At 45.7% G+C, this 23,651-nt stretch overlaps 1 protein-coding gene across 2 annotated transcripts in view; it reads left to right on the top strand.

The window, feature by feature from the left end:
- Nucleotides 1-22,361, top strand: part of LOC133124202 (von Willebrand factor A domain-containing protein 7-like) — a 99,838-nt gene extending 77,477 nt beyond the window's left edge. For both annotated transcript variants that reach the window (XM_061235183.1, XM_061235184.1), the window contains exons 8-18: nucleotides 1,020-1,132; nucleotides 1,348-1,464; nucleotides 5,210-5,410; nucleotides 5,966-6,098; nucleotides 10,355-10,501; nucleotides 10,936-11,028; nucleotides 16,726-16,994; nucleotides 17,291-17,424; nucleotides 17,615-17,774; nucleotides 19,339-19,662; nucleotides 21,505-22,361. In XM_061235183.1, coding sequence (XP_061091167.1) covers nucleotides 1,020-1,132; nucleotides 1,348-1,464; nucleotides 5,210-5,410; nucleotides 5,966-6,098; nucleotides 10,355-10,501; nucleotides 10,936-11,028; nucleotides 16,726-16,994; nucleotides 17,291-17,424; nucleotides 17,615-17,774; nucleotides 19,339-19,662; nucleotides 21,505-21,894 — 2,081 coding nt within the window. In that variant the 3' untranslated portion in view covers nucleotides 21,895-22,361. The remainder of the gene's footprint in view (nucleotides 1-1,019; nucleotides 1,133-1,347; nucleotides 1,465-5,209; nucleotides 5,411-5,965; nucleotides 6,099-10,354; nucleotides 10,502-10,935; nucleotides 11,029-16,725; nucleotides 16,995-17,290; nucleotides 17,425-17,614; nucleotides 17,775-19,338; nucleotides 19,663-21,504) is intronic.
- Nucleotides 22,362-23,651: the final 1,290 nt, after the last annotated feature.

Raw genomic sequence — 23,651 nt, 5'->3', positions numbered from 1 at the left:
AGAGTTTACTAATGGTGCATAGCAACCACATGGCACTATTTCCTTGTAAATTATTGTGACATTGTTATTATTGTAATGACATTGTTAATAAAAAAAACACTTAATTGGATCGTGTCTATAATATCTATACCTGCATGTTTTCTAACAGTTTTATAAAAGCATTAACTCACTCCAGGACGTGTTATATTGTAATTATATCACAGCGACGGGGTTGTGACCCTCTGCTGCATGTCAGGCCAAGCAATGGCCTGAGATAAAGGGACATTGTACCACTGCCTGTCGTGATTATTGCTTAAGTAATATCTCTCTTGCATGCACGTGTGTGTGCACGTGCGCTTGTCTATGTGTGTATGTGTGTGTGTGTGTGTGTGTGTTACAGAACAGACTCAAACAAGCATAAACATATTTTGGCTGTCTGAAAACGAGGGTTTTTCTAAATAGCAATTTAGGCACTCTCCTGTACAGCTGCAAGACATGTGTCGCCAACAGCTGTCACATCAAATTGCCAGAGAACTTTCAAATCAAATGCCTCCAGCAGATACTCAGGATCTCATGGAGGGATAGAGTGCCTCAGACAGAGGTTCTCCAGAGAGCCAACTGTACAAGTGCAAAGGTACAAAGACCAACTCAAAATCACAGTGAAAAAGTGCAACATAAATCCATCTCATCTGGAGGACCTGACCCCTGACTGACACTAGCAACGGCTCTGCTGCGAAGGACTACGAGCTTTCAGGGGAAAAAGAGCATCTCTGCGGCATAAGAAGTGGGACAGAAGGCACGCAGCTCAGACCTTCAGCTTCACCAAAGCAGGATTACGTCTGCACTGCTTGTCACAGTCAGTGCAGATCACGTACAGCTACATGACTACACAGCCACATGAGAACCCATCGCTAAGTGCGGAGGAAGAAGTCGTCATTGGACACGATGGACAGTCGCAGCTGCTAGCAGCATCAGTGTGTGTGTGTGTGTGTGTGTGTGTGTGTGAATATGTGTGTGTTCATACATGTTTTTGTGCATAGGATTTGGACCTCTGACTCGGACAAGAAACTCCAACATCTTTAAGCAGAGGATTAATGCTCTAAGTGCAACTGGTGGGGGTGACGAGCCAGAGATGAGTCTATCAGGACTGCTGGTGAGTGTGTGTTTGTGTGTGCGTGCATGCATGTGTGTGTGTTTGTCAAAAGCATTATTTTGAAATCCCAGTCTAAGCACACTCTTCCATTTCTATTCATTTATCCTGATTTTGTGTCTAGGTACTACTTGTACTACTTGTACTTGTACTACTGAAATTTCTGCTTTTGTTTGATACTGGGTGCATCAAAGTCAAGTCTCTCTCTATCTATTTAGCTGGCTCTCAGCAGTGCCCCTGCATCCTCTGAGATTTTTGTGTTCACCGATGCCTCGGCCAAAGATGTTCACCTGAGGAGCACAGTCATTGCTCTGATTGAGAGCACCAAGTCAGTTGTGAGTACAGACCCGTTATGAGCAACCACCTTTTTAATTTTGTTACACACTCACTTGCACACACAGCATACTTTAATTGAATTACACTCACTCACTGACATACACTCACTCCAGGGTCACATTTTTTGTTGAAACAATTGAATACACCCGATTAACCACAAAAGGCTCAGAAGCCAACTGTCCAATTACTTGTGGTTTTTCTAAAATGGGGGACTATGTATAGAAACAAAAAAGACTAGTCAATGAAAGTTGTACAAGGTGTAATGACTTTTATTGATAGCTAGCTCACTCTGTCTAGTATTGTTGATGAATAATAATAACAAATAAACACACAATCAAATAACAGTTTCATTACTTGCATTTATTTGGCCGTACTTATAATGTTTCTAAGTCCACATACAGACAAGTGCAATTTGATCGAGACAGCTAGCTCGGTTTCCAAGGATCGTTTCTTTCCAGGAGTCATGCCTATGAATTGCGTCATTCAGTGTATCGCGTTTGAGGTAAAGGCCTCGCCCAGCCGACTTCGCACACTAGGCTCGCACGCTCACACCAGACAACCCTTGACTTCATGCCAAACATAAACCCAACGGTTCTAAAAATTTAACTGCTAACGTTAACCTTAGCTAACCTTTGAGTCAAGTGTTGATTGAAAACATATGGACTAAAACATTACCAATTATTACTTTAGTGACGTTAGTGTGACACATTTTAGTATGAAAAGGCTTGCTAACAAATAATCTTATAGTAACTGTATTGGGGGGCGGCACGGATGGTGCAGTGGGTAGCACTGCCGCCTCACCGCAAGGAGGCCCTGGATTCGAATCCCCATCGGCCGAGGCCTCTCTGTGTGGAGTTTGCATGTTCTCCCCGTGTTTGCGTGGGCTTCCTCCCACAGTCCAAAGACATGCGGGTTAGGCTGATTGGAGAGTCTAAATTGCCTGTAGGTATGAGTGTGTGAGTGAATGGTGTATGTGCCCCGCGATGGACTGGCGACCTGTCCAGAGTGTATTCCTGCCTGTCGCCCAATGTAAGCTGGGATAGGCTCCAGCGACCCTGCTCAGGATAAACGGGTTAAGATGATGGATGGATGGATAACTGTATTAGCCTAACGTTATGAAAACAGCCTGAATGATAGAGCAGAAGCCAGCCAGTGACGTTAGGATAGTTAACATTAGCCGTTACTATCATGGCGCGGTCATTAGTGAGTTGGAGGTAACATTAACTTAGCACTAATGTTAATATAAATAAAGTCGTTCGGGACGTCTCATCCTTGATCTAACCCAGGGGTCGGCAACCCTGGTCCTGGAGAGCCGCAGGGTGTGCTGGCTTTCGTCTCCACCTTAAAATAAGCAACCGATTCAGACCCAAGAAACCAGGCGAGGTAGGTTAACTGTGTTATCAACGGCTTTCATTGATCAATTAATGCCAAGTAACAACGAAAGCCAGCGGCTCTCCAGGACCAGAGTTGCCGACCCCTGGTCTAACCCTTGTCGTTTTCGGAAGCAGTAACTTTAACATTCAGCCAGCTAACGTAATCCACCGTTAACATTAGCTAGCGTTAGTTAGCATTCTCAACCATAACATAACGGTCTAACGTTAAGTTAGCTTAACTAGCTAACGTTAATTTCAAGTCGAAACTAACTAACGTTAGCTAACACGTTAAGTCATACGTTAACAGTTGGTTAATCACACAAATTAAATGTAATATTTTAATTTAAGTTATTGTCAGTGACGTTACAGAAGATAATGCTCACTCACTTACCTTGTCAAATTGTAGATTGCGTTAACCGTCGGTGACTTCTGTCTTCACGTGCCAGGGTTTAAATATCTTGAACGAACTTTTATAGAACCCCAAGGGTGCTATTAATTAACCGACAATACGAATATTTTGACCGATCAATACCATCAGTTTAAAAGTTTTTTTTTTAAACATTCAGCTCTGCATGTCAGCAAACCACTTTGCTAACCTTAGCTATACATGGGTCACACCCCTTTGTGTGCGTTGAAATCAGGCTATAAAAAATTGACACTCGCTGGGCACAGTGATTGCCCGCAGCACATCAAAAGCCCAGTTGTGTAACTTCCGTCAACAAAAACCAGTAGCAATGTATCTTAGCCTACAGTATTCTTGCTGACTCTTGGGAAGATGGCAAATAAACAATTTTCCCAAAAAGCATGGCTAATGTTTTCTATTTAGGCTCTAGTTTAATCAGTTCCAAATAGGCAACTTTTCTACGCTGGAGATCTAACCTGTTATGCCCGTTGCCCGTTTTAAAGCTTTATTCCGCCTGTTTTACTAAATAAATTGCAGCGCTGCTGGTAGGATAGGCCTACAATGTGTCGCTCCTTGTTCTATTGCTTTTTTCAATAGTCTAAATCGCTTATGGAAAAAAGAAAACATTTGTATTGTTTTTTTGGGGTTTTTTTAATGGGTTGCAGACAGATGATCTATAATCTAAACAGTGCATTTTAATCGTGTGGGTTAATGGTAGGTTAAGGAGCGTCGGCTGTCGATCAGAAAACAAAAATATAGCCTTTTGAAAAAATGAGCGTCATTGAACCTTTTTTAATGAAAGGTTCTATTATTTTATGATTGAACCTTTTAAGAACCCCAAAGGTACTATTATTTTATAATTTAACCTTTTTCTGAAATATGGTTCTAAAATGCTATTCAAAGAACATAAAGGTTCTATATAGAACTCCAATGACCCTTTATTTTTTGCAGTGTGTTCAGGATAAACGGGTTAAGATAATGGATGGATGGATCATCTGGCAACACTGGTTATGTTTCTTTCCCTGAAAGGAACTGCATGTTGACAATGGCTGTTGCATGTTATCTCATTGAGACGTTATCAATGTTCCACTGAGGCAAGAAGCACTCTTTCTGTAATATTCACTATGCAAAATGAAACAAGCAGCAACTATTCTAGCAGGCACTAGCTTAATGTCAATTTCATTCCTCTTTAGTAAACAACGTTGAGACAACAGATTTATGGATCTCGGCCTTAAATTCCACCCTTCTCAATTGCAGATGCTTGAACATGATTGTATACCTTATTTGCATTATTCTTAGAATAGGCGACTGCATAAAGGAAGGATACATCCTATACATTTTAAGATTGCCCAAGAAAAATACCAGGTGATGCTCACCATCCACCACGTTGAATCTCCAATAAACAAAACTGTCCATGATTATTTTATGTAATTATTTTCATTGCAAAAAATATATAGCCTACAGAATTCACTGGAACATAATGTCACTTCTCATTATTTAGAGATGGGACAGCCCACTTGCAGACCTGGGAAAGACCAGGGTCTGGTGTGAATGGCAAGGACTCGGGACATTCCTGGGACCATTGTGGGGCGTGAATGCTTCAAACGTAGATCGAAACGGGGTTCAATATCCCGTGTATACCCCGGGATTCCTGAGAGAAAGGTTGGGTTAAGGCTGCTTGGAGACAGGGTCAATCATATTTTCAGTGATACCACGCCAACTTAGGTGTTTAGCAGAGCACTAATCAGGGCATGACCAGCGCAGCCGGTGTGTTATAAAAAGTACCCACGTCTTATAGGGCGATCTTTCTGTACATGTGGAATATGTAATAAGGTGGAGAGATTGTCTTTTCACTCAGAGAAACATGGTTGCACTGTAACCAATTTGTCTTTGTGTTGAGCTCCCCCCTTTTCAACTGTGCAAAATATAGGTCTCTCTATCTCTCCCTCTTACTCCATCCCCCTGTAGGTGAACTTCTTGTTGACGAATGCTCTCTCAGCTCGGCGTCGAAGGGACAGTAATGGCAATGTTAGCACCCGCATGAGTCCCCTGGGGAATCAGCTGTACCAGGAACTGTCCGAGGCATCTGGGGGGCAGGCCATAGTGGTCACCAAGGACACGCTGCCCCAAGCCACTGACATCATTGTGGACTCTTCCACCACAGGCCTGGTACACTCATCCCCTCCAACTCTTCCCTGATGCACTGTACTCATCCCCTCCACCGCTGCTCTGGTGCACTCATCCCCTCCAACTCTGCCTTGGTGCACTCATCCCCTCCAACTCTGCCCCAATACATTTATCCCCTCCACCTCTGCCATGGGGCACTGCACTCATCCCCTCCGCCATTAACCTGTTGCACTCATCCCCTCCACCATTAACCTGGTGCACTCATCCCCTCTACCTCTGCCCTGGTACACTCATCCCCTCTACCTCTGCCCTGGTTCACTCATCCCCTCTACCTCTGCCCTGGTACACTCATCCCCTTCACCTCTGCCCTGGTACACTCATCCCCTTCACCTCTGCCCTGGTACGCTTACACCCTCCACCTGTGTCTTGGTGCACTTGTCCATGCTAATGCTCAGCTGGGGACAATTCAGTAAAAACCTGTTGAATCTGTTTCAATGTAACATGTCATGCTATCATGCTTCCTCCACTTCCTTAGATTGACCAACCTCTTGTATCTTTGTCTATTTTCCTTTCTTCTCTGATTCCCTGCTTCTCCAGGTGACAGTTCTCCAGGTGGTGAGGAATCCAGGAAGAACAGATAATTTCAGCTTTACAGTAGATGCATCCTTGAGGAACATTACCACATACCTCACTGGCAGCTCTCTCACCTTCAGTCTCATCAGCCCGTCAGGTAAGGCCACAGGCAGGGGGTGGTATTGTAATACAGTGAAAATACCACGTTGACATTTGTTGTTGTTTTGGCTCAGTACTCCAGCAAATGTGACATAAAACAATGATTATGAAGTTATGAAGTGCAGACTTTTAGCTTTAATTTGAGGTTTTTACATCCATATTAGGTGAACTGTGTAGGAATTGTAGCCGTCATACATAGTCCCCCTAATTTTATGGGACCAAAAGTAATTGTCGGATTCCCAGATGAAATGAAACTGTGCCTCCGCAATAGTCTTAGCAGGTGTTGTGGGTACCGAGCTGCATAACCCACTCGGACTAACACAAAGCGAGTGCCTTTTGTGCTCCACTATTGTACGTCGCTCTGGATAAGATTGTCTGCCAAATGCCTATAATGTAATGTAATTTAATGGCCTAACGAGGCCCATGCCAATTCTTTTGAAGGGAATCTCAGTTGAAGGTAGTGGATGGCACTCCACACATCACTGATGGATTCCTGCTCAGTTAAATCGGATCATTAAATGTTAAGTGTCTTATCCTGCACCAAATGACCATGCCATTGGATTGTTTTGAGCCGCCTGAAAAACATTTTCCAATGGCTTTTTAGCTGCGTGCCGTCTTCACCCGTATGTGGGTCCCGACTTACCCTATATAACACTGCCCTCTGCTGGTCGAGTGGCCTCCCATCAGTCTTAATCACTTGATCAGCGACTCGACTCAGCGTTTCATCCTGAGAATATCCGTGCGTCATTTCTGTCTGACCCGGAACCGTGAAAAGCGTCTACCAGACCGCCCCTGGATCTCTACCATCGGTGACCACCTCACTCCTGGCTGTGGCAAAAGGACAATTAACATCCCCACCCCATCAGCCTCACCCTGAATGCCCACCTCTGTAAGTCTATCAATAGCCTCTGGAGGAATCAGAATCAGGCATTGGTGCACAAGGGTATGGTAAAAATCCATCAATGCCTGGATTGTATCCCCTTTTACACGTGGTGGTATGAGATTTGTCTCTGCTGGTGCGGGGGAAGGATGGCTAGTGATGTTTGTCTCCACGAGGGAGTTTATCTCCGCGTTGATTCTTCCTCCCTGTGTCCTCTCAGTAGACAGGTGATTCTCTGCTAGCTGAATGGCTGCACTCAGAGAGGTTGGTTGGTAGCACAGGCCCATTATAAACCGCTCCAGTGCCCCCTGCTCCACAATATTCTTTGGGAGTGCAGCATTCAGGCTGCAGCCAGCGCCAGCAGGAGTCGAGGAGCTGCTCAGCATAGGCAAATGTCTGACCGACTGCTTTAACCCCGAGACCTGAGCATATTTAGTCTGATTTTCCCCTCCTCTCAGTCTTTAACTTATAAGTTCAGTCTGCCTTGATACCCAGCATCTGGTGATATCTATAGGTTGCTGACGTCAGGCAGAGATTGATTGCAAAGGATTTGCAACAAAATATTGAACATGATGACTTTATTTCAGTTTGTGTTAATTTGTCCAGTTAGTATTTGTTAAAAAGACCAAGCGTATTCTTCAGTGTTCAAAGTTTAAATTGTTTTCCTACACATTGACTGAGCCGTCAATCAGCCCTTACAGAGACTTCTGGCACGCAAAGCCGGAGGACTCGCCTTTTTATCTTTTACATTACATTACATTATTGGCATTTGGCAGACGCTCTTATCCAGAGCGACGTACAACAAAGTGCATACCCATAACCAGGGATAAGTTTGCTGAAAGACCCTAGAGGTAAGTACAATTTCAACTGCTACCTGTACAACAAAGATAAGGACAAGGGCCTTTTTTTTTTTTTTTTTTTTTTTTTTTTTTTTTTTTGAACAAACAAACAAACAAACAAACAGAGCAAAAGTCACCAAAGTTAACTATCAAAACACTGCTTACCTAGCCAACTAAAAATACCGATACACAAAGCAAGTCACAGAGACAACAATTAAGGTTCACAGGGAGGTAGGGAGGGATGGGGAGAGGTGCTGCTTGAAGAGGTGTGTCTTCAGCTTGCGCTTGAAGGTGGGGAGAGATTCTATAGTTCTGACCTCAACGGGGAGTTCGTTCCACCACCGTGGAGCCAGAACAGACAGTAGTCGTGAGCGTGAGGTGGAGGTGCCAAGCGGCCTGTGGAGGCTGAACGAAGAGGTCTGGCAGGGGTGTAGGGTCTGATGATTTTTTGCAGATAAGCTGGGGAAGACCCTTTAACTGCTTGGAAGGCTAGCACCAATGTTTTGAATTTGATGCGAGCCATGACAGGCAGCCAGTGGAGGGAAGTAAGCAGGGGGGTGACGTGTGAGTATTTGGGAAGGTTGAAGACCAGACGAGCTGCTGCATTCTGGATGAGTTGGAGGGGTCTGATGGCGGACGCTGGGAGGCCAGCCAAGAGGGAATTGCAGTAGTCCAGGCGGGACAGAACCATCGCTTGGACCAGGAGCTGGGTCGAGTAGGGGGTGAGAAAGGGGCGGATTCTCCGTATGTTGTATAGGAAGAACCTGCAAGACCGGGTCACCGCCGCAATGTTCTCGGAAAGGGACAGTCTGCTGTCCATCACCACGCCGAGGTTCCTTGCACTGGGTGACGGCGTGAGTGTGGTATCCCCGAGGGAAATGGAGAGATCCAGATGGGGAGAGGTATTAGCAGGGATGAATATCATTTCAGTTTTACCTGGGTTGAGCTTTAGATGGTGGTTGTCCATCCAGCTCTGGATGTCCCTCAGGCAAGCAGAGATACGGGCTGAAACCTGCGTATCAGACGGCGGGAACGAGACGAAGAGTTGGGTATCGTCCGCGTAGCAGTGGTAGGATAGCCCATGTGCAGTGATCACAGGGCCAAGGGAGCGAGTGTAGAGAGAAAAAAGAAGCGGGCCAAGGACTGAGCCCTGGGGAACTCCTGTGGCGAGGGGCCGAGGTGTCGATACCGAACCAGCCCAGGCAACCTGGAAGGAGCGACCAGAGAGGTAGGACTCAATCCAGTCCAGGGCTGTGCCACAGATGCCCGTTGCTGACAGGGCGGACAGGAGGATGGAGTGATCCACAGTGTCGAAGGCAGCAGAGAGATCTAGAAGAATGAGGACAGAGGAGAGGGAGGCTGCTCGTGCGGCATGAAGTGACTCACTGACGGAGAGGAGCGCAGTCTCTGTCGAGTGGCCCGATCTGAAGCCAGACTGATGGGGGTCTAGCAGGTTGTTGTTAGAAAAGAAGGAAGAAAGTTGAGTAGAAGCGGCTCGTTCTATAGTTTTAGAAAGGAAAGGAAGAAGAGATACCGGGCGGTAGTTCTGGATGATGGAGGGATCCAGGGTAAGCTTTTTTAGCAGCGGAGTGATGTGGGCCCTCTTGAAGGATGCAGGAAAACAGCCGGAAGACAGGGAGGAGTTGACAAGGGTTACAATCTTCAGCAGCTGGTTAGACACCAGTCATATCACGGAGAAACAAAACTAAGTTAATTGAACTTTAAGCGCTTTCTCCTATGGAACTTTTCTGCAGCAGACATCCAAAGTATTGTGTGTACATAAAAAACGAACCACATATAATTCCACTGTGGGAAATCACAGTTTGCGTGTGTGTGAACAGAACATCTCATTAAAGTCAACATTTAACAGTCTCTTACCGGATATTCTGCAGTGTGTCTTCATTCTAGAAATCAGCCAAAATCAGGCATCGGGTGAGGGCTACAAAAGCCGACCATCCATTTCTAAAATTGGGGCGACTATGTACAAAGGGACTGTAGTTCCGACACAGTTCACCCAATATGGATGCAAAAACCCTGCACTTTAAATCTGCACTTTATTCAACTGTTTATTTTCTGGACTGCAGAGCAGAAACAATAAAAAAAGTGCCACTGCCCAAATATTTACAGACTGAACTGTGACTAATTAACAAGACAAGAAATTAAAAATGTAGAGACTATGGTGCCCTCTGGCGGTCGGCTGACGAAAAGACAGCCATACACCAAACTGTATCTGAGTGTGGCTGTGTGAATCTGTGTTATAACCTCTTAAGACCAAGTTGTTCATTGTTGTTCTTTGTAGGGGACACGAGTCTCTGGTTTTTAGAACCATATATTGTACTCTTCTGAAACCTACACACAAGGAAAATAAATGAGTAGTATTTGTAAAAACTGTTTTCAATGCAACAACAGAGACACTTGTATTATATCAAAATACATACTTGCTGGGTCTCAGGAGGATATGTGATAGACAATATCTCTGGGCCACCAGGTAAATGTTCTCAGCTGGTGATCAGTTGGTGTTCCTCCCTCCCTCAGGTGTGTCTCAGAGCAGTTCTGCTTCAGACGGGCCCCTGGGTACAATAAAGGTAGTAGGGAACCTGCACACGATTTGCTTGGACACCCAAACAGGATTATGGGAAATCAGAGTCACCTCAACACAACCATACACTCTGAAGGTCACAGGTCAGCCCACAGTGTGTGCGTGCGTGTGTGTGTGTGTGTGTGTGTGTGAGGAGGGGTGTACAGTATGGACATGTGACATTTTTGCAGAAGTACAAAGTGTGTGTTTTGCATATGTATGAAACCATTATTTGAATGTGTATGAAATGTATGAAAAGTGTATGGCAGCTCTGACAGAAGAGCTTCTGGGCAGTACTAATAGAAAGCATCTGGGTGTGGTCTGGCTATGTATAATAAATCAATGAGAATCAATGTGGCTTAACTGATAAAGCAGATCTTAGATCTTCTGCTGGTGGGTATACTGCAAATGCATGTTTCAGGTAAGCGCACTTGCAGGTGACTGTATTAGGTGAGCTCACTGCAGGTTAGCGCACATGAGGTGAAATGCTATGTAAAATTAAACTGTGTCACATTCCGGACTTGTGTCCTGTTTCCAGGGCGAAGCAACATAGATTTTGTCTACAACATTGTAGAGGACCTTGAGGGGTCGGGGAGTGATTTCACCTTGAAAGAGGGTCGTCTCCAAGCAGGTGAGCAGAACGTCTGTTTAACCAATAGTCACCATCAGACTCATCATCAGCACCTGGCTCACCTTCATCATTTCAGTATTCATGAACTGACTTTTGGCTCATTAAGATTTCCTCCAAAGTGACTTGGACCACTTAGATTTTACTTCCATATTAGATCACATCCCATTTGAATTTAAAATCAGATTGCCTCTGGTGCTGCACCTGTGTAAGCAACAGTATACTGTATGAACTGCTATTAAAAGATTTCACAGCGCTTCACTTTTTCCACATTTTGGTATGTTACAGCCTGATTAAATTCTTTTTTTCCTCCAAATTCTACACACAATACCCCATAATGACAACATGAAAAAAGTTTTTTGGAGTATTTATTAAAAATAAAAAACTAAGAAATCACATGTAAGTATTCACAGCCTTTGCCATGAAGCTCAAAATTGAGCTCAGGTGCATCCTGTTTCCACTGATCAACCTTCAGATGTTTCTACAGCTTAATTGGAGTCCAACTATGGTGAATTAAGTTGATTGGACATGATTTGGAAAGACACACATCTGTCTATATAAGGTCCCACAGTTGACAGTGCATGTCGGAGCACAAACCAAGCATGAAGTCAAAGGAATTGTCTGTAGACCTCTGAGACAGGATTGTCTCGAGGCACAAATCTTGGGAAGGGTACAGAAAGATTTCTGCTGCTTTGAAGGTCCCAATGAGCACAGTGGCCTCCATCATCCGTAAATGGAAGAAGTTCGGAACCACAAGGACTCTTCCTAGAGCTGGCCGCCCGTTTAAACTGAGCAATCGGGGGAGAAGGGCCTTAGTCAGGGAGGTGACCAAGAACCCGATCGTCACTCTGTCAGAGCTCCAGCATTCATTACATTACATTACATTATTGGCATTTGGCAGACGCTCTTATCCAGAGCGACGTACAACAAAGTGCATACCCATAACCAGGGATAAGTTCGCTGAAAGACCCTAGAGGTAAGTACAATTTCAACTGCTACCTGTACAACAAAGATAAGGACAAGGGCCATTTTTTTTTTTTTTTTATTTTTTTTTTTTTTGAACAAACAAACAAACAGAGCAAAAGTCACCAGAGTTAACTATCCAAACACTGCTTACCTAACCAACTAAAAATACCGATACACAAAGCAAGTCACAGAGACAACAATTAAGGTTCACAGGGAGGTAGGGAGGGATGGGGAGAGGTGCTGCTTGAAGAGGTGCGTCTTCAGCTTGCGCTTGAAGGTGGGGAGAGATTCTATAGTTCTGACCTCAACGGGGAGTTCGTTCCACCACCGTGGAGCCAGAACAGACAGTAGTCGTGAGCGTGAGGTGGAGGTTCGGAGAGGGGGAGGTGCCAAGCGGCCTGTGGAGGCTGAACGAAGAGGTCTGGCAGGGGTGTAGGGTCTGATGATTTTTTGCAGATAAGCTGGGGAAGACCCTTTAACTGCTTGGAAGGCTAACACCAATGTTTTGAATTTGATGCGAGCCATGACAGGCAGCCAGTGGAGGGAAGTAAGCAGGGGGGTGACGTGTGAGTATTTGGGAAGGTTGAAGACCAGACGAGCTGCTGCATTCTGGATGAGTTGGAGGGGTCTGATGGTGGACGCTGGGAGGCCAGCCAAGAGGGAATTGCAGTAGTCCAGGCGGGACAGAACCATCGCTTGGACCAGGAGCTGGGTCGAGTAGGGGGTGAGAAAGGGGCGGATTCTCCGTATGTTGTAGAGGAAGAACCTGCAAGACCGGGTCACCGCCGCAATGTTCTCGGAAAGGGACAGTCTGCTGTCCATCACCACGCCGAGGTTCCTTGCACTGGGTGACGGCGTGAGTGTGGTATCCCCGAGAGAAATGGAGAGATCCAGATGGGGAGAGGTATTAGCAGGGATGAATATCATTTCAGTTTTACCTGGGTTGAGCTTTAGATGGTGGTTGTCCATCCAGCTCTGGATGTCCCTCAGGCAAGCAGAGATACGGGCTGAAACCTGCGTATCAGACGGCGGGAACGAGACGAAGAGTTGGGTATCGTCCGCATAGCAGTGGTAGGATAGCCCATGTGCAGTGATCACAGGGCCAAGGGAGCGAGTGTAGAGAGAAAAAAGAAGCGGGCCAAGGACTGAGCCCTGGGGAACTCCTGTGGCGAGGGGCCGAGGTGTCGATACCGAACCAGCCCAGGCAACCTGGAAGGAGCGACCAGAGAGGTAGGACTCAATCCAGTCCAGGGCTGTGCCACAGATGCCCGTTGCTGACAGAGCAGACAGGAGGATGGAGTGATCCACAGTGTCGAAGGCAGCAGAGAGATCTAGAAGAATGAGGATAGAGGAGAGGGAGGCTGCTCGTGCGGCATGGAGTGACTCACTGACGGAGAGGAGTGCAGTCTCTGTCGAGTGGCCCGATCTGAAGCCAGACTGATGGGGGTCTAGCAGGTTGTTGTTAGAAAAGAAGGAAGAAAGTTGAGTAGAAGCGGCTCGTTCTATAGTTTTAGAAAGGAAAGGAAGAAGAGATAGCGGAGTGATGTGGGCCCTCTTGGAGGATGCCGGAAAACAGCCGGAAGACAGGGAGGAGTTGACAAGGGAGGTGACAAATGGGAGAATGTCGGGTGTGATAGTTTGGAGAAGAGAAGAGGGGATAGGGTCAAGGGCACAGGTTATAGGGCGGTGGCAGAGCAGGAGTTGAGAAACATCAGAGTCCGTAAGAGGGGAGAAAGTGGAAAAGGAAGGGATGGGCCTAGAGGGGGGGAAGGGCACAGTGAGGGGGGCGGTGGTTGTAAAGGATCTGCGGATGACTGTGACCTTCTCATCAAAGAAATCAGCAAAGTCATCAGCAGCGAAGAAGGATTGAGGAGGAGGAGGCGGTGCGTTGAGGAGAGAGGAGAAAATGGAGAAAAGTTTCCGGGGGTTAGAAGCAGATTTCTGAATTTGCGTTTGATAGTATTTTGCTTTGGCGGCAGTGACATCGGAAGAGAATGCCGCCAGGAGAGACTGGTAAGTCATGAGGTCGGAAGCGTCTCTGGATTTCCCCCACTTCCTCTCCGCTGCGCGGAGGCTGGCCCTGGAGGTACGGAGGGTGTCAGATATCCAAGGACTGGGAGGGGATGTGCGAGGTGGTTTTGAGACAGGGGGACAGAGAGAGTCAAAGGCGGAGGAGAGAGATGAAAGGAGGGTGGCAGATGCAGAGTCAGCGGGGAGTTTGGAGAAGGATTTGAGAGGGGGGAGTGAGGCGGTGACGGTGCTGGCAAAGGAAGAGGGTGAGAGGGAGCGGAGGTTACGGCGGGCTGAGGAAGTGTGGGTGGGAGGAGGGGGAGGAGGATGGGGAGGAAGAGGGAGGGAGAATGAGATGAAGTGGTGATCAGATGTATGCAGAGGGGTAACCGTGAAATCGGAGCATGAGCAGTTCCTTACAAAGACAAGGTCTAGGACATTGCCCGCCTTGTGGGTTGGAGGAGAGTGTTGCAGGGAGAGGCCGAAGGAGTGGATTAGCGGTAGGAAGGCAGCAGACTGGGAGGCTTCTAGGTGGATGTTGAAGTCTCCAAGGAGAATCAGTGGGGTGCCATCCTCAGGGAAGGAGCTGAGAAGGGTGTCTAGCTCATCAAGGAAGTTTCCCAGGGGCCCTGGAGGACGGTAGATAACTGCAATGAAAAGGTTAGTAGGGTAGGATACTGCAACAGAATGGAATTCAAAAGTGGATATGGACAGGTCAGAGAGGGGGAGAACAGAGAATTTCCACGAGGGGGAAATTAAAAGACCAGTACCACCGCCACGGCCGGAAGGCCGGGGAGTGTGCGAGAAGGAGAAGGAGGATGAGAGGGCAGCGGGAGTGGCGGTGTTGTCAGGTGTGATCCAGGTCTCAGTTAGGGCAAGGAATTGTAGGGACTGGAGGGAGGCATACGCAGGGATGAAGTCAGCCTTCCGAGTGGCAGACTGGCAGTTCCACAGTCCCCCTGTGACAGCAAAGTCCTCACAGGGGGTCAGCGGGGGATAGCTGAGGTTTGAGGGGTTCCGACGCCGTGGAGGCCCACGTCGCAGGGGGGGTCTTCGAGGGAGAGAGCAGACTGGGATGGGGTGAAACATAACATCACAAACGGGGACGGAGCGACGCTAGCATTCCTCTGTGGAGAGAGAACCTTCCAGGAGGACAACCATCTCTGCAGCAATCCACCAATCAGGCCTGTATGGTAGAGTGTTACGTTATGTTACGTGGCATTTAGCAGACGCTCTTATCCAGAGCGACGTACAACAAAGTGCAAATCAATCACAAGAACAAGTGCAAAAGTAGACCTGAGAGGACAGTACAGTTCCGAGTCCTAGTGTAAACATACAGAAATTCAGAACCCTTGAAGAGTACAATCAACATTCAAACTAGCATACCACTGTTGGCAGCTAGAATACAACAACAGCCAATAAAAACAACAATACCTATACAAGTAACGATATCTATACATACGTGCCATTACGGTCTAAGGCTAATCACAGTGATTGTGAGTAGGGGAGGGAAAGGTGTAGCCTGAAGAGATGGGTCTTCAGTCTGCGCTTGAAGGAGGTCAGAGACTCTGCCGTTCTGACATTCACTGGGAGGTCGTTCCACCACCGTGGGACCAGGACAGACAGCAGTCGTGAGCGTGAAGTGCAGGTGTGGCGAGGGGGAGGCGCCAGACGGCACGAAGTGGCAGAACGGAGGGATCTTGTTGTTGTTGTTGGCCACTCCTTAGTAAAAGGCACATGGCAGCCCGCCTGGAGTTTGCCAAAAGGCACCTGAAGGACTCTCAGACCATGAGAAACAAAATTCACTGGTCTGATGAGACAAAGATTGAACTCTTTGGTGTGAATGCCAGGCGTCATGTTTGGAGGAAACCAGGCACCGCTTATCACCTGGCCAATACCATCCCTACAGTGAAGCATGATGGTGGCAGCATCATGCTGTGGGGATGTTTTTCAGCGGCAGGAACTGGGAGACTAGTCAGGAATGAGGGAAAGATGAATGCAGCAATGTACAGAGACATCCTGGATGAAAACCTGCTCCAGAGCGCTCTTGACCTCAGACTGGGGCGACGGTTCATCTTTCAGCAGGACAACGACCCTAAGCACACAGCCAAGATATCAAAGGAGTGGCTTCAGGACAACTCTGTGAATGTCCTTGAGTGGCCCAGCCAGAGCCCAGACTTGAATCCGATTGAACATCTCTGGAGAGATCTGAAAATGGCTGTGCACTGACGCTCCCCATCCAACCTGATGGATCTTGAGAGGTGCTGCAAAGAGGAATGGGCGAAACTGCCCAACGATAGGTGTGCCAAGCTTGTGGCATCATATTCAAAAAGACTTGAGGCTATAATTGCTGCCAAAGGTGCATCAATAAAGTATTGAGCAAAGGCTGTGAATACTTATGTACATGTGATTTCTTTATTTTTTATTTTTTTTAATAAAAAAAAAAACTTCTGTCATGTTGTCATTATGGGGTGTTTTGTGTAGAATTTTGAGGAAAAATTTTTTTTTATTCCATTTTGGAATAAGGCTGTAACATAACAAAATGTGGGAAAAGTGAAGCGCTGTGAATACTTTCCGGATGCACTGTATTATATACTCAGTGAGCACTTGATTAGGTATTTATTAGACTTATTTTTGATCAATTATGTTCCTTTTGTTTTTTTAACATCACCTAGGTCTTAACTGTCATGGCTGTCTGCCTGTTTGTTTCTCATCGTCACTTAGGTGGGAGTGGCACCTTGTTGCTGTCTGTGGTGGGTGGGGATTCCCTCACAGTGACAGAGGTGTCCCTGGTGGAGGTATCTGGTTTGAGGGTGGAAAACAGCACCTTGAAGCCATTGGGGGAAGGGGATTATCTGGTCTCTGTGGAGAAGGTCCCGGATGAAAGTTTTGTTATTCTGTTGAAGGGGGTGGATGGGATGCTCCGGTCCCCCCAGAACAGCTTCCAGAGGCAGTCCAACACCCAGCTGAGGGCTTCCACCCTGACTCTCACAGTAAGTAAACAGACACTGGACTCGCCTTAACAGTTTATCCATTATCCTACTTATCCAGGTCTGAAACTTTCTGGTGAAAGTAGCTAGCTTATGCTGTAAATTAAGTTAGAACTGCAGCCAAGTGATTGACAGGAGCAGAGTGCGGTTGCCTAGCGACAGCAGAAAAGTGCCACGTATTTTCGAGCCTACAAAGCGTGTGCGATGTGATCACAGCATAAAATATCCATGCTCCTGTGACAGTGACTGATTTGATTTGTGGTTGTGATGTCACAGTGGGTGTTTTGGTGTCATGTCAGGCCTTGGCTAATGGCACCATGGAACCTGGGGTGCAATTCACTGTTCCTTTCACTGTGTGGTCCAATGGGACGGCGGGACATTACACCATCCGCTCCCGAGACGACAGGGGATTCATCACCTCTGCACCATCCAGGTAGGAGTGAGTTTTGAGTGGAAAGCATTGACTGATACAGGGTCGATCTATCGATACAGACTGAAAAGACCGTAAGGTTGCCCTACTCTGTAATGTGTGAAGCAGTAGTTTGGTCTCTCTGCTCTGTGCTGTGTGAGGGAGCAGCAGGGGCTATCTGTTCTGTGAGATAATGGTTTCTTCTGTGCCACAGCCTGCCTTTGGATAGCGGGGGAAGTGCTCAGGGGTCAGTACAGCTGGAGGCTCCTGGCAGTACACCCTCAGGCACAGACGTCACACTCACCATTGAGGCTGAGTCCCCCAGTGGCGGCAACTCCAACTATGTGGTGCTCCGCCTCACTGTCCTCAACCAGGTAACAGTTATATTTCATACAGTAAGCTGAATACCAAAATGAATGACAGGCAGTCTGTCTGGCAGTCAGAGGGTTGCCGGTTCAATCCCCCGCCCGGGCTGTGTCGAAGTGTCCCTGAGCAAGACACCTAACCCCCAAATGCTCCTGATGAGCTGGTCGGTGCCTTGGATGGCAGCCAATCGCCGTCGGTGTGCGAATGGGTGGGTGAATGAGAAGCATCAACTGTACAGTGCTTTGGATAAAGGCGCCATATAAATGCCAACCATTTAAAAGGTTTGTTAGGGTGAGTAATCCTTTCCGAAACCATGGGCATGCTTTATTAAACATACTCTCATATATGTGAATAAAACACAATTCATTTTTTTTACATTTGGTATAAAAAAAATCTGGGTTTAAAAGAACAGGAAGCTTTTCTGATCATTCATATGTCTGGACAAATAAATATACAGATGTTTTGTATTTGGAGAGATTTGAGGACACTTGAGGACATCTGGGTGCAGTTTTTGGAAAACTCATGTGGAATTTGAATGCCTGTAAATATCTGCTACGTCTTGTACACACATTAAGATGAAGTTTGTGCACAAATATTAAGTAATTCTGGGTTGGTCCATGACTTAGAAATTGAGATAGTCAGTATTAAACTATAGAAACAATAAGGTGTCTTGTATATTTTGTGTACACTGTATGTACATGCTCTGACATACATTGGTTCCCTCTCAAATTTATGAATAGTACAAGCTTCTTTAATTTAACTTCAAGCATGTGTGTGTAGTAAATACACTCAGTGAGCACTTTATTAGGTGTTTTTTAGACTTCTACTGCTGTAGCTTATCCACTTAGAATTATGACGTGTTTTGTCTTCAGAGATGCTCTTCTGCATACCACTGTTGTAATGTGTTGTTATTTCTGTTACTGTCACCTTCTGTCAGCTTTGACCAGTCCATTCTCCTGTGACATTTCTCATTAACAGTTCTGCAGAACTGCTGCTTACTGCTGTTTTTGCACCATACTAGTGTGTGTGAAAATCCCAGGAGATCAGCAGTTTCTGAGATGAGATACTCAAACCACCCTGTCTGCCACCAACAATCATTCCACGGTCAAAGTCACTTAGATGCAATTTTTTCCACATTCTGATAGTGAATGTGAACATTACCTGAAGCTCCTGACCTGTATCTACATGATTGTGTGAATTGCACTGCTGCCACAGAATTGGCTGGATTTAGATAATCTCATGAATAAGTAGGTGTAATAAAGTAAAAATGTTCCTAATAAAGTGCTCGATGAGTGTAGTTTTTGAGATATTGAAACTTCTATCGGAATAGTACAAAATAGGGCGAAATTGCCTTCTTGGGGGCCAAAGTGGAAAGGGTTTATGATTGTACATATGCTTTGAGAGGTCATCACTTTGATACACAAAGGTTGTGGAAAGGCTTAATACAGGACAGAGGTCAAGGAGGATGGAACTCTCTCCAAATCATTCATTTTCGTTTTTAAAGGTTCAAAATGTTGGTAACTGTAGTGTAGGGGTTGCAGACATTGGTAACTTTGTTCCTGTTTCCGGAAGGTGACAGACTTCAGCCGACCTGTGTGCCAGGTAGAGAGCGTGAGCAGCAACTGCTCCATGAACTGCAGTGAATCGAGGTGGGAGCTTTCAGCTAACCTGACGGATGGGAACGGGACAGGCATCCAAACAGTGTCATTGCGCGTGGGGGATGGCACCCTTGACACCACCACCTCCCTGGGGGAGGGGGGCATCAACATCACCTTTGCAACATACAATGCCTCCTGCTGCTCGCCAAATGTAGAGTTAGTGGCGGTGGATGCCGTGGGCAATGTGGGCACATGCTTCCATTCCATCAGAGACTCTGGCATCACTGTCCTCAACCAGGTAACAATTATATTTCATACAGTAAGCTGAATACCAAAATGAATGCGTAAAAATGATCCCATTTGCACCACCTTGATAATCTAAGTTGATAAAGTAATTGTAATTGAGCACAGGCGATGATTGAGAGCAATGTTCACAATCACAGTGACGTTATGTTAAATTTACATCAAGTGAGCGTTTGCATCGGACTTCCTATAGATTTTACTCGCTAATGGGGCTAATGGGGCTAATGGGGCTAAGGGGGCTTTGGTTAATTTTGAAATAAAGTTCCATTTTAAAAGTGGGGCGACATGGCTCAGGCAGTAAGAGCAGTCGTCTGGCAGTCAGAGGGTTGCCGGTTCAATCCCCCGCCCGGGCTGTGTCGAAGTGTCCCTGAGCAAGACACCTAACCCCCAAATGCTCCTGATGAGCTGGTCGGTGCCTTGGATGGCAGCCAATCGCCGTCGCCGTCGGTGTGCGAGTGTGTGTATGAATGGGTGGGTGAATGAGAAGCATCAACTGTACAGTGCTTTGGATAAAGGCGCCATATAAATGCCAACCATTTAAAAGGTTTGTTAGGGTGAGTAATCCTTTCCGAAACCATATGGGCATGCTTTATTAAACATACTCTCATATATGTGAATAAAACACAATTCATTTTTTTTACATTTGGTATAAAAAAAATCTGGGTTTAAAAGAACAGGAAGCTTTTCTGATCATTCATATGTCTGGACAAATAAATATGCAGATGTTTTGTATTTGGAGAGATTTGAGGACACTTGAGGACATCTGGGTGCAGTTTTTGGAAAACTCATGTGGAATTTGAATGCCTGTAAATATCTGCTACGTCTTGTACACACATTAAGATGAAGTTTGTGCACAAATATTAAGTAATTCTGGGTTGGTCCATGACTTAGAAATTGAGATAGTCAGTATTAAACTATAGAAACAATAAGGTGTCTTGTATATTTTGTGTACACTGTATGTACATGCTCTGACATACATTGGTTCCCTCTCAAATTTATGAATAGTACAAGCTTCTTTAATTTAACTTCAAGCATGTGTGTGTAGTAAATACACTCAGTGAGCACTTTATTAGGTGTTTTTTAGACTTCTACTGCTGTAGCTTATCCACTTAGAATTATGACGTGTTTTGTCTTCAGAGATGCTCTTCTGCATACCACTGTTGTAATGTGTTGTTATTTCTGTTACTGTCACCTTCTGTCAGCTTTGACCAGTCCATTCTCCTGTGACATTTCTCATTAACAGTTCTGCAGAACTGCTGCTTACTGCTGTTTTTGCACCATACTAGTGTGTGTGAAAATCCCAGGAGATCAGCAGTTTCTGAGATGAGATACTCAAACCACCCTGTCTGCCACCAACAATCATTCCACGGTCAAAGTCACTTAGATGCAATTTTTTCCACATTCTGATAGTGAATGTGAACATTACCTGAAGCTCCTGACCTGTATCTACATGATTGTGTGAATTGCACTGCTGCCACAGAATTGGCTGGATTTAGATAATCTCATGAATAAGTAGGTGTAATAAAGTAAAAATGTTCCTAATAAAGTGCTCGATGAGTGTAGTTTTTGAGATATTGAAACTTCTATCGGAATAGTACAAAATAGGGCGAAATTGCCTTCTTGGGGGCCAAAGTGGAAAGGGTTAATGATTGTACATATGCTTCGAGAGGTCATCATTTTGATACACAAAGGTTGTGGAAAGGCTTAATACAGGACAGAGGTCAAGGAGGATGGAACTCTCTCCAAATCATTCATTTTCGTTTTTAAAGGTTCAAAATGTTGGTAACTGTAGTGTAGGGGTTGCAGACATTGGTAACTTTGTTCCTGTTTCCGGAAGGTGACAGACTTCAGCCGACCTGTGTGCCAGGTAGAGAGCGTGAGCAGCAGCTGCTCCGTGAACTGCAGTGAATCGAGGTGGGAGCTTTCCGCCAGCCTGACGGACGGGAACGGGACAGGCATCCAAACAGTGTCATTGCGCTTGGGGGATGGCACCCTTGACACCACCACCTCCCTGGGGGAGGGGGGCATCAACATCACCATTGCAACATACAATGCCTCCTGCTGCTCGCCAAATGTAGAGTTAGTGGCGGTGGATGCCGTGGGCAACGTGGGCACATGCTTCCATTCCATCAGAGCCACACCAACCCCTGCCCCCAGCAGTGCTACTGCCCTCAGGGTGCTGCTCCTCCTCATGTCCACTGCCCTCCTGTCTGCCTTTCAGGCCTGAACCACACTCAGGAGCTCTAACAATGAGGCTAGTAACCTGTGGGCACTCCTTAGATAGCAACTTCTGCATAGTTCAGCCATTCATAAACAAATTATCTTCATATCTTCTTTGCTTGGAAATGATTTGGGGTCATCCTCCTTTAAGAATACATTATGCTAGAACACACCAATTAGTTGGTCAGCCATATTGAATGTTGTAGCTTGTGGCATTGCTGTGATGTCTGTTAAGAGGGCATTATGATTAGGCAGATGAATAGTATCACAAATTAAAACTTTCATGTTTCATGTGCAAGATTTTTTTAACAAGACATGAGATCGTATTTGTTTATTAATATGCAACTTAATTGTGCAAATAAATTACGGCCTTTAGACCACACTCCACTACATTGTACTCCCTCTGACTGGACTCCCCCATGTCAATAATTGTACATTATATCAATATACTTCAATAAAAGAATCTCCACTTCATCCACATGTGAGTTGTTCTTTAAATAAACTGCCAGGTTTCCCTCCCTTTAGTTTTAAATTTTTGCAGCATGAGGTGTCCTCGACAAAATATTCTTTGTCTTCAAGAGGCAACTTAAAATCAGTCACTCAGACCCTGTTTCAATAAAACTGTAATACAACTGTGTAAAAATAGTACTTGTTACTTCTTTCAAAAACAGAAAACTGCTCCCTGCCTTGAACTTATAAAGTGGAAGCAGCTATTTACAGCTGAAATGTCTGTATCCAGTGTGGTGTCTTTTCAAGTTGCTTTTCAGAGTAAACATTTTTCCTGTAGCAATGTGGGGTCACTCCAATATAAAACTTGTGATGTGCTTTAAGGTTGCTGAATTTGGTGGAACCCCTCCCTTTTTATGGAAATGATAGTGTTTTTTCATTGTACGTCACCCTAGAGTGTTTGCTAAATGCCTCTAATGTAATGTAATGTGTTTCATTAGCTAACTGCTGCCCCCCTCCTACTGCTACTTCTCATGTTGGATAGTGCCCATCGCAATCACTTCTCTGACCGATAGGGGACCTACTCCCACCCCCACACAGATGTTTCACCACGGAGACGAATCCAGAATGTCAGCCGTTTGGTGTGGAAGCAGGCCAACTTAGTGAGCGACCTGTGGGAGAAGCTGACAGCACGCTGTCACGCCAAGGGCACATGGAGCTCACTCTACAGAGGCTCGTGGAGATGCAGGGTGCCATGAGGGAACACTGGACCAGGCTGAGGGAGTGAGGGAGTGGGAGCCTGCTGAGGACCTCTTCATCGACTCGCTTCAGGACCATATCGATGCCACAAAGGTTTTCCGCACCTCAAAGCACTAGCCTGAAACCCATATACAGTGCAGTTCATATGTATTTGGACAGTTGGTAGTTTTCTGTTCTGTTCTTTTGGCTCTGTAGTTAAGCACATTGGATTTAAAATGAAACAATAAATGTGAGGTTAAAATACATTTAGCAGGTATAAAAAAGCTTTCAGTATCTAGACTTGATTCTTGGCTTTTGATTTCCTCAAAAGCTGTTATTGGTGTTTGTCAACATGAGGCCCAGAGTTGTGCCAGTGACAGTTAAGGAAGCCATTTTGAGGCCGAGGAATAAGAAGAAGAAAAACGGACATAACGAAACAATACGCTTTTCAAAATAAACTGTTTGGAGCATCATTAAGAAGAAAGATAGCAGGAGAGTATTTGCAAACAGGCTGGTAGGCCAAGGAAGACCTCAACAGTTGATGAATTGTCACCACAATGAAGGAAAACCACAAAACAC

This window comes from Conger conger, chromosome 3 (assembly GCF_963514075.1).
Source record: "Conger conger chromosome 3, fConCon1.1, whole genome shotgun sequence".
In the NCBI taxonomy this organism is placed as follows: Eukaryota; Metazoa; Chordata; class Actinopteri; order Anguilliformes; family Congridae; genus Conger; species Conger conger.
Note: the sequence above shows the minus strand (reverse complement) of the source record. Positions and strands in the feature narration are given on the sequence as shown.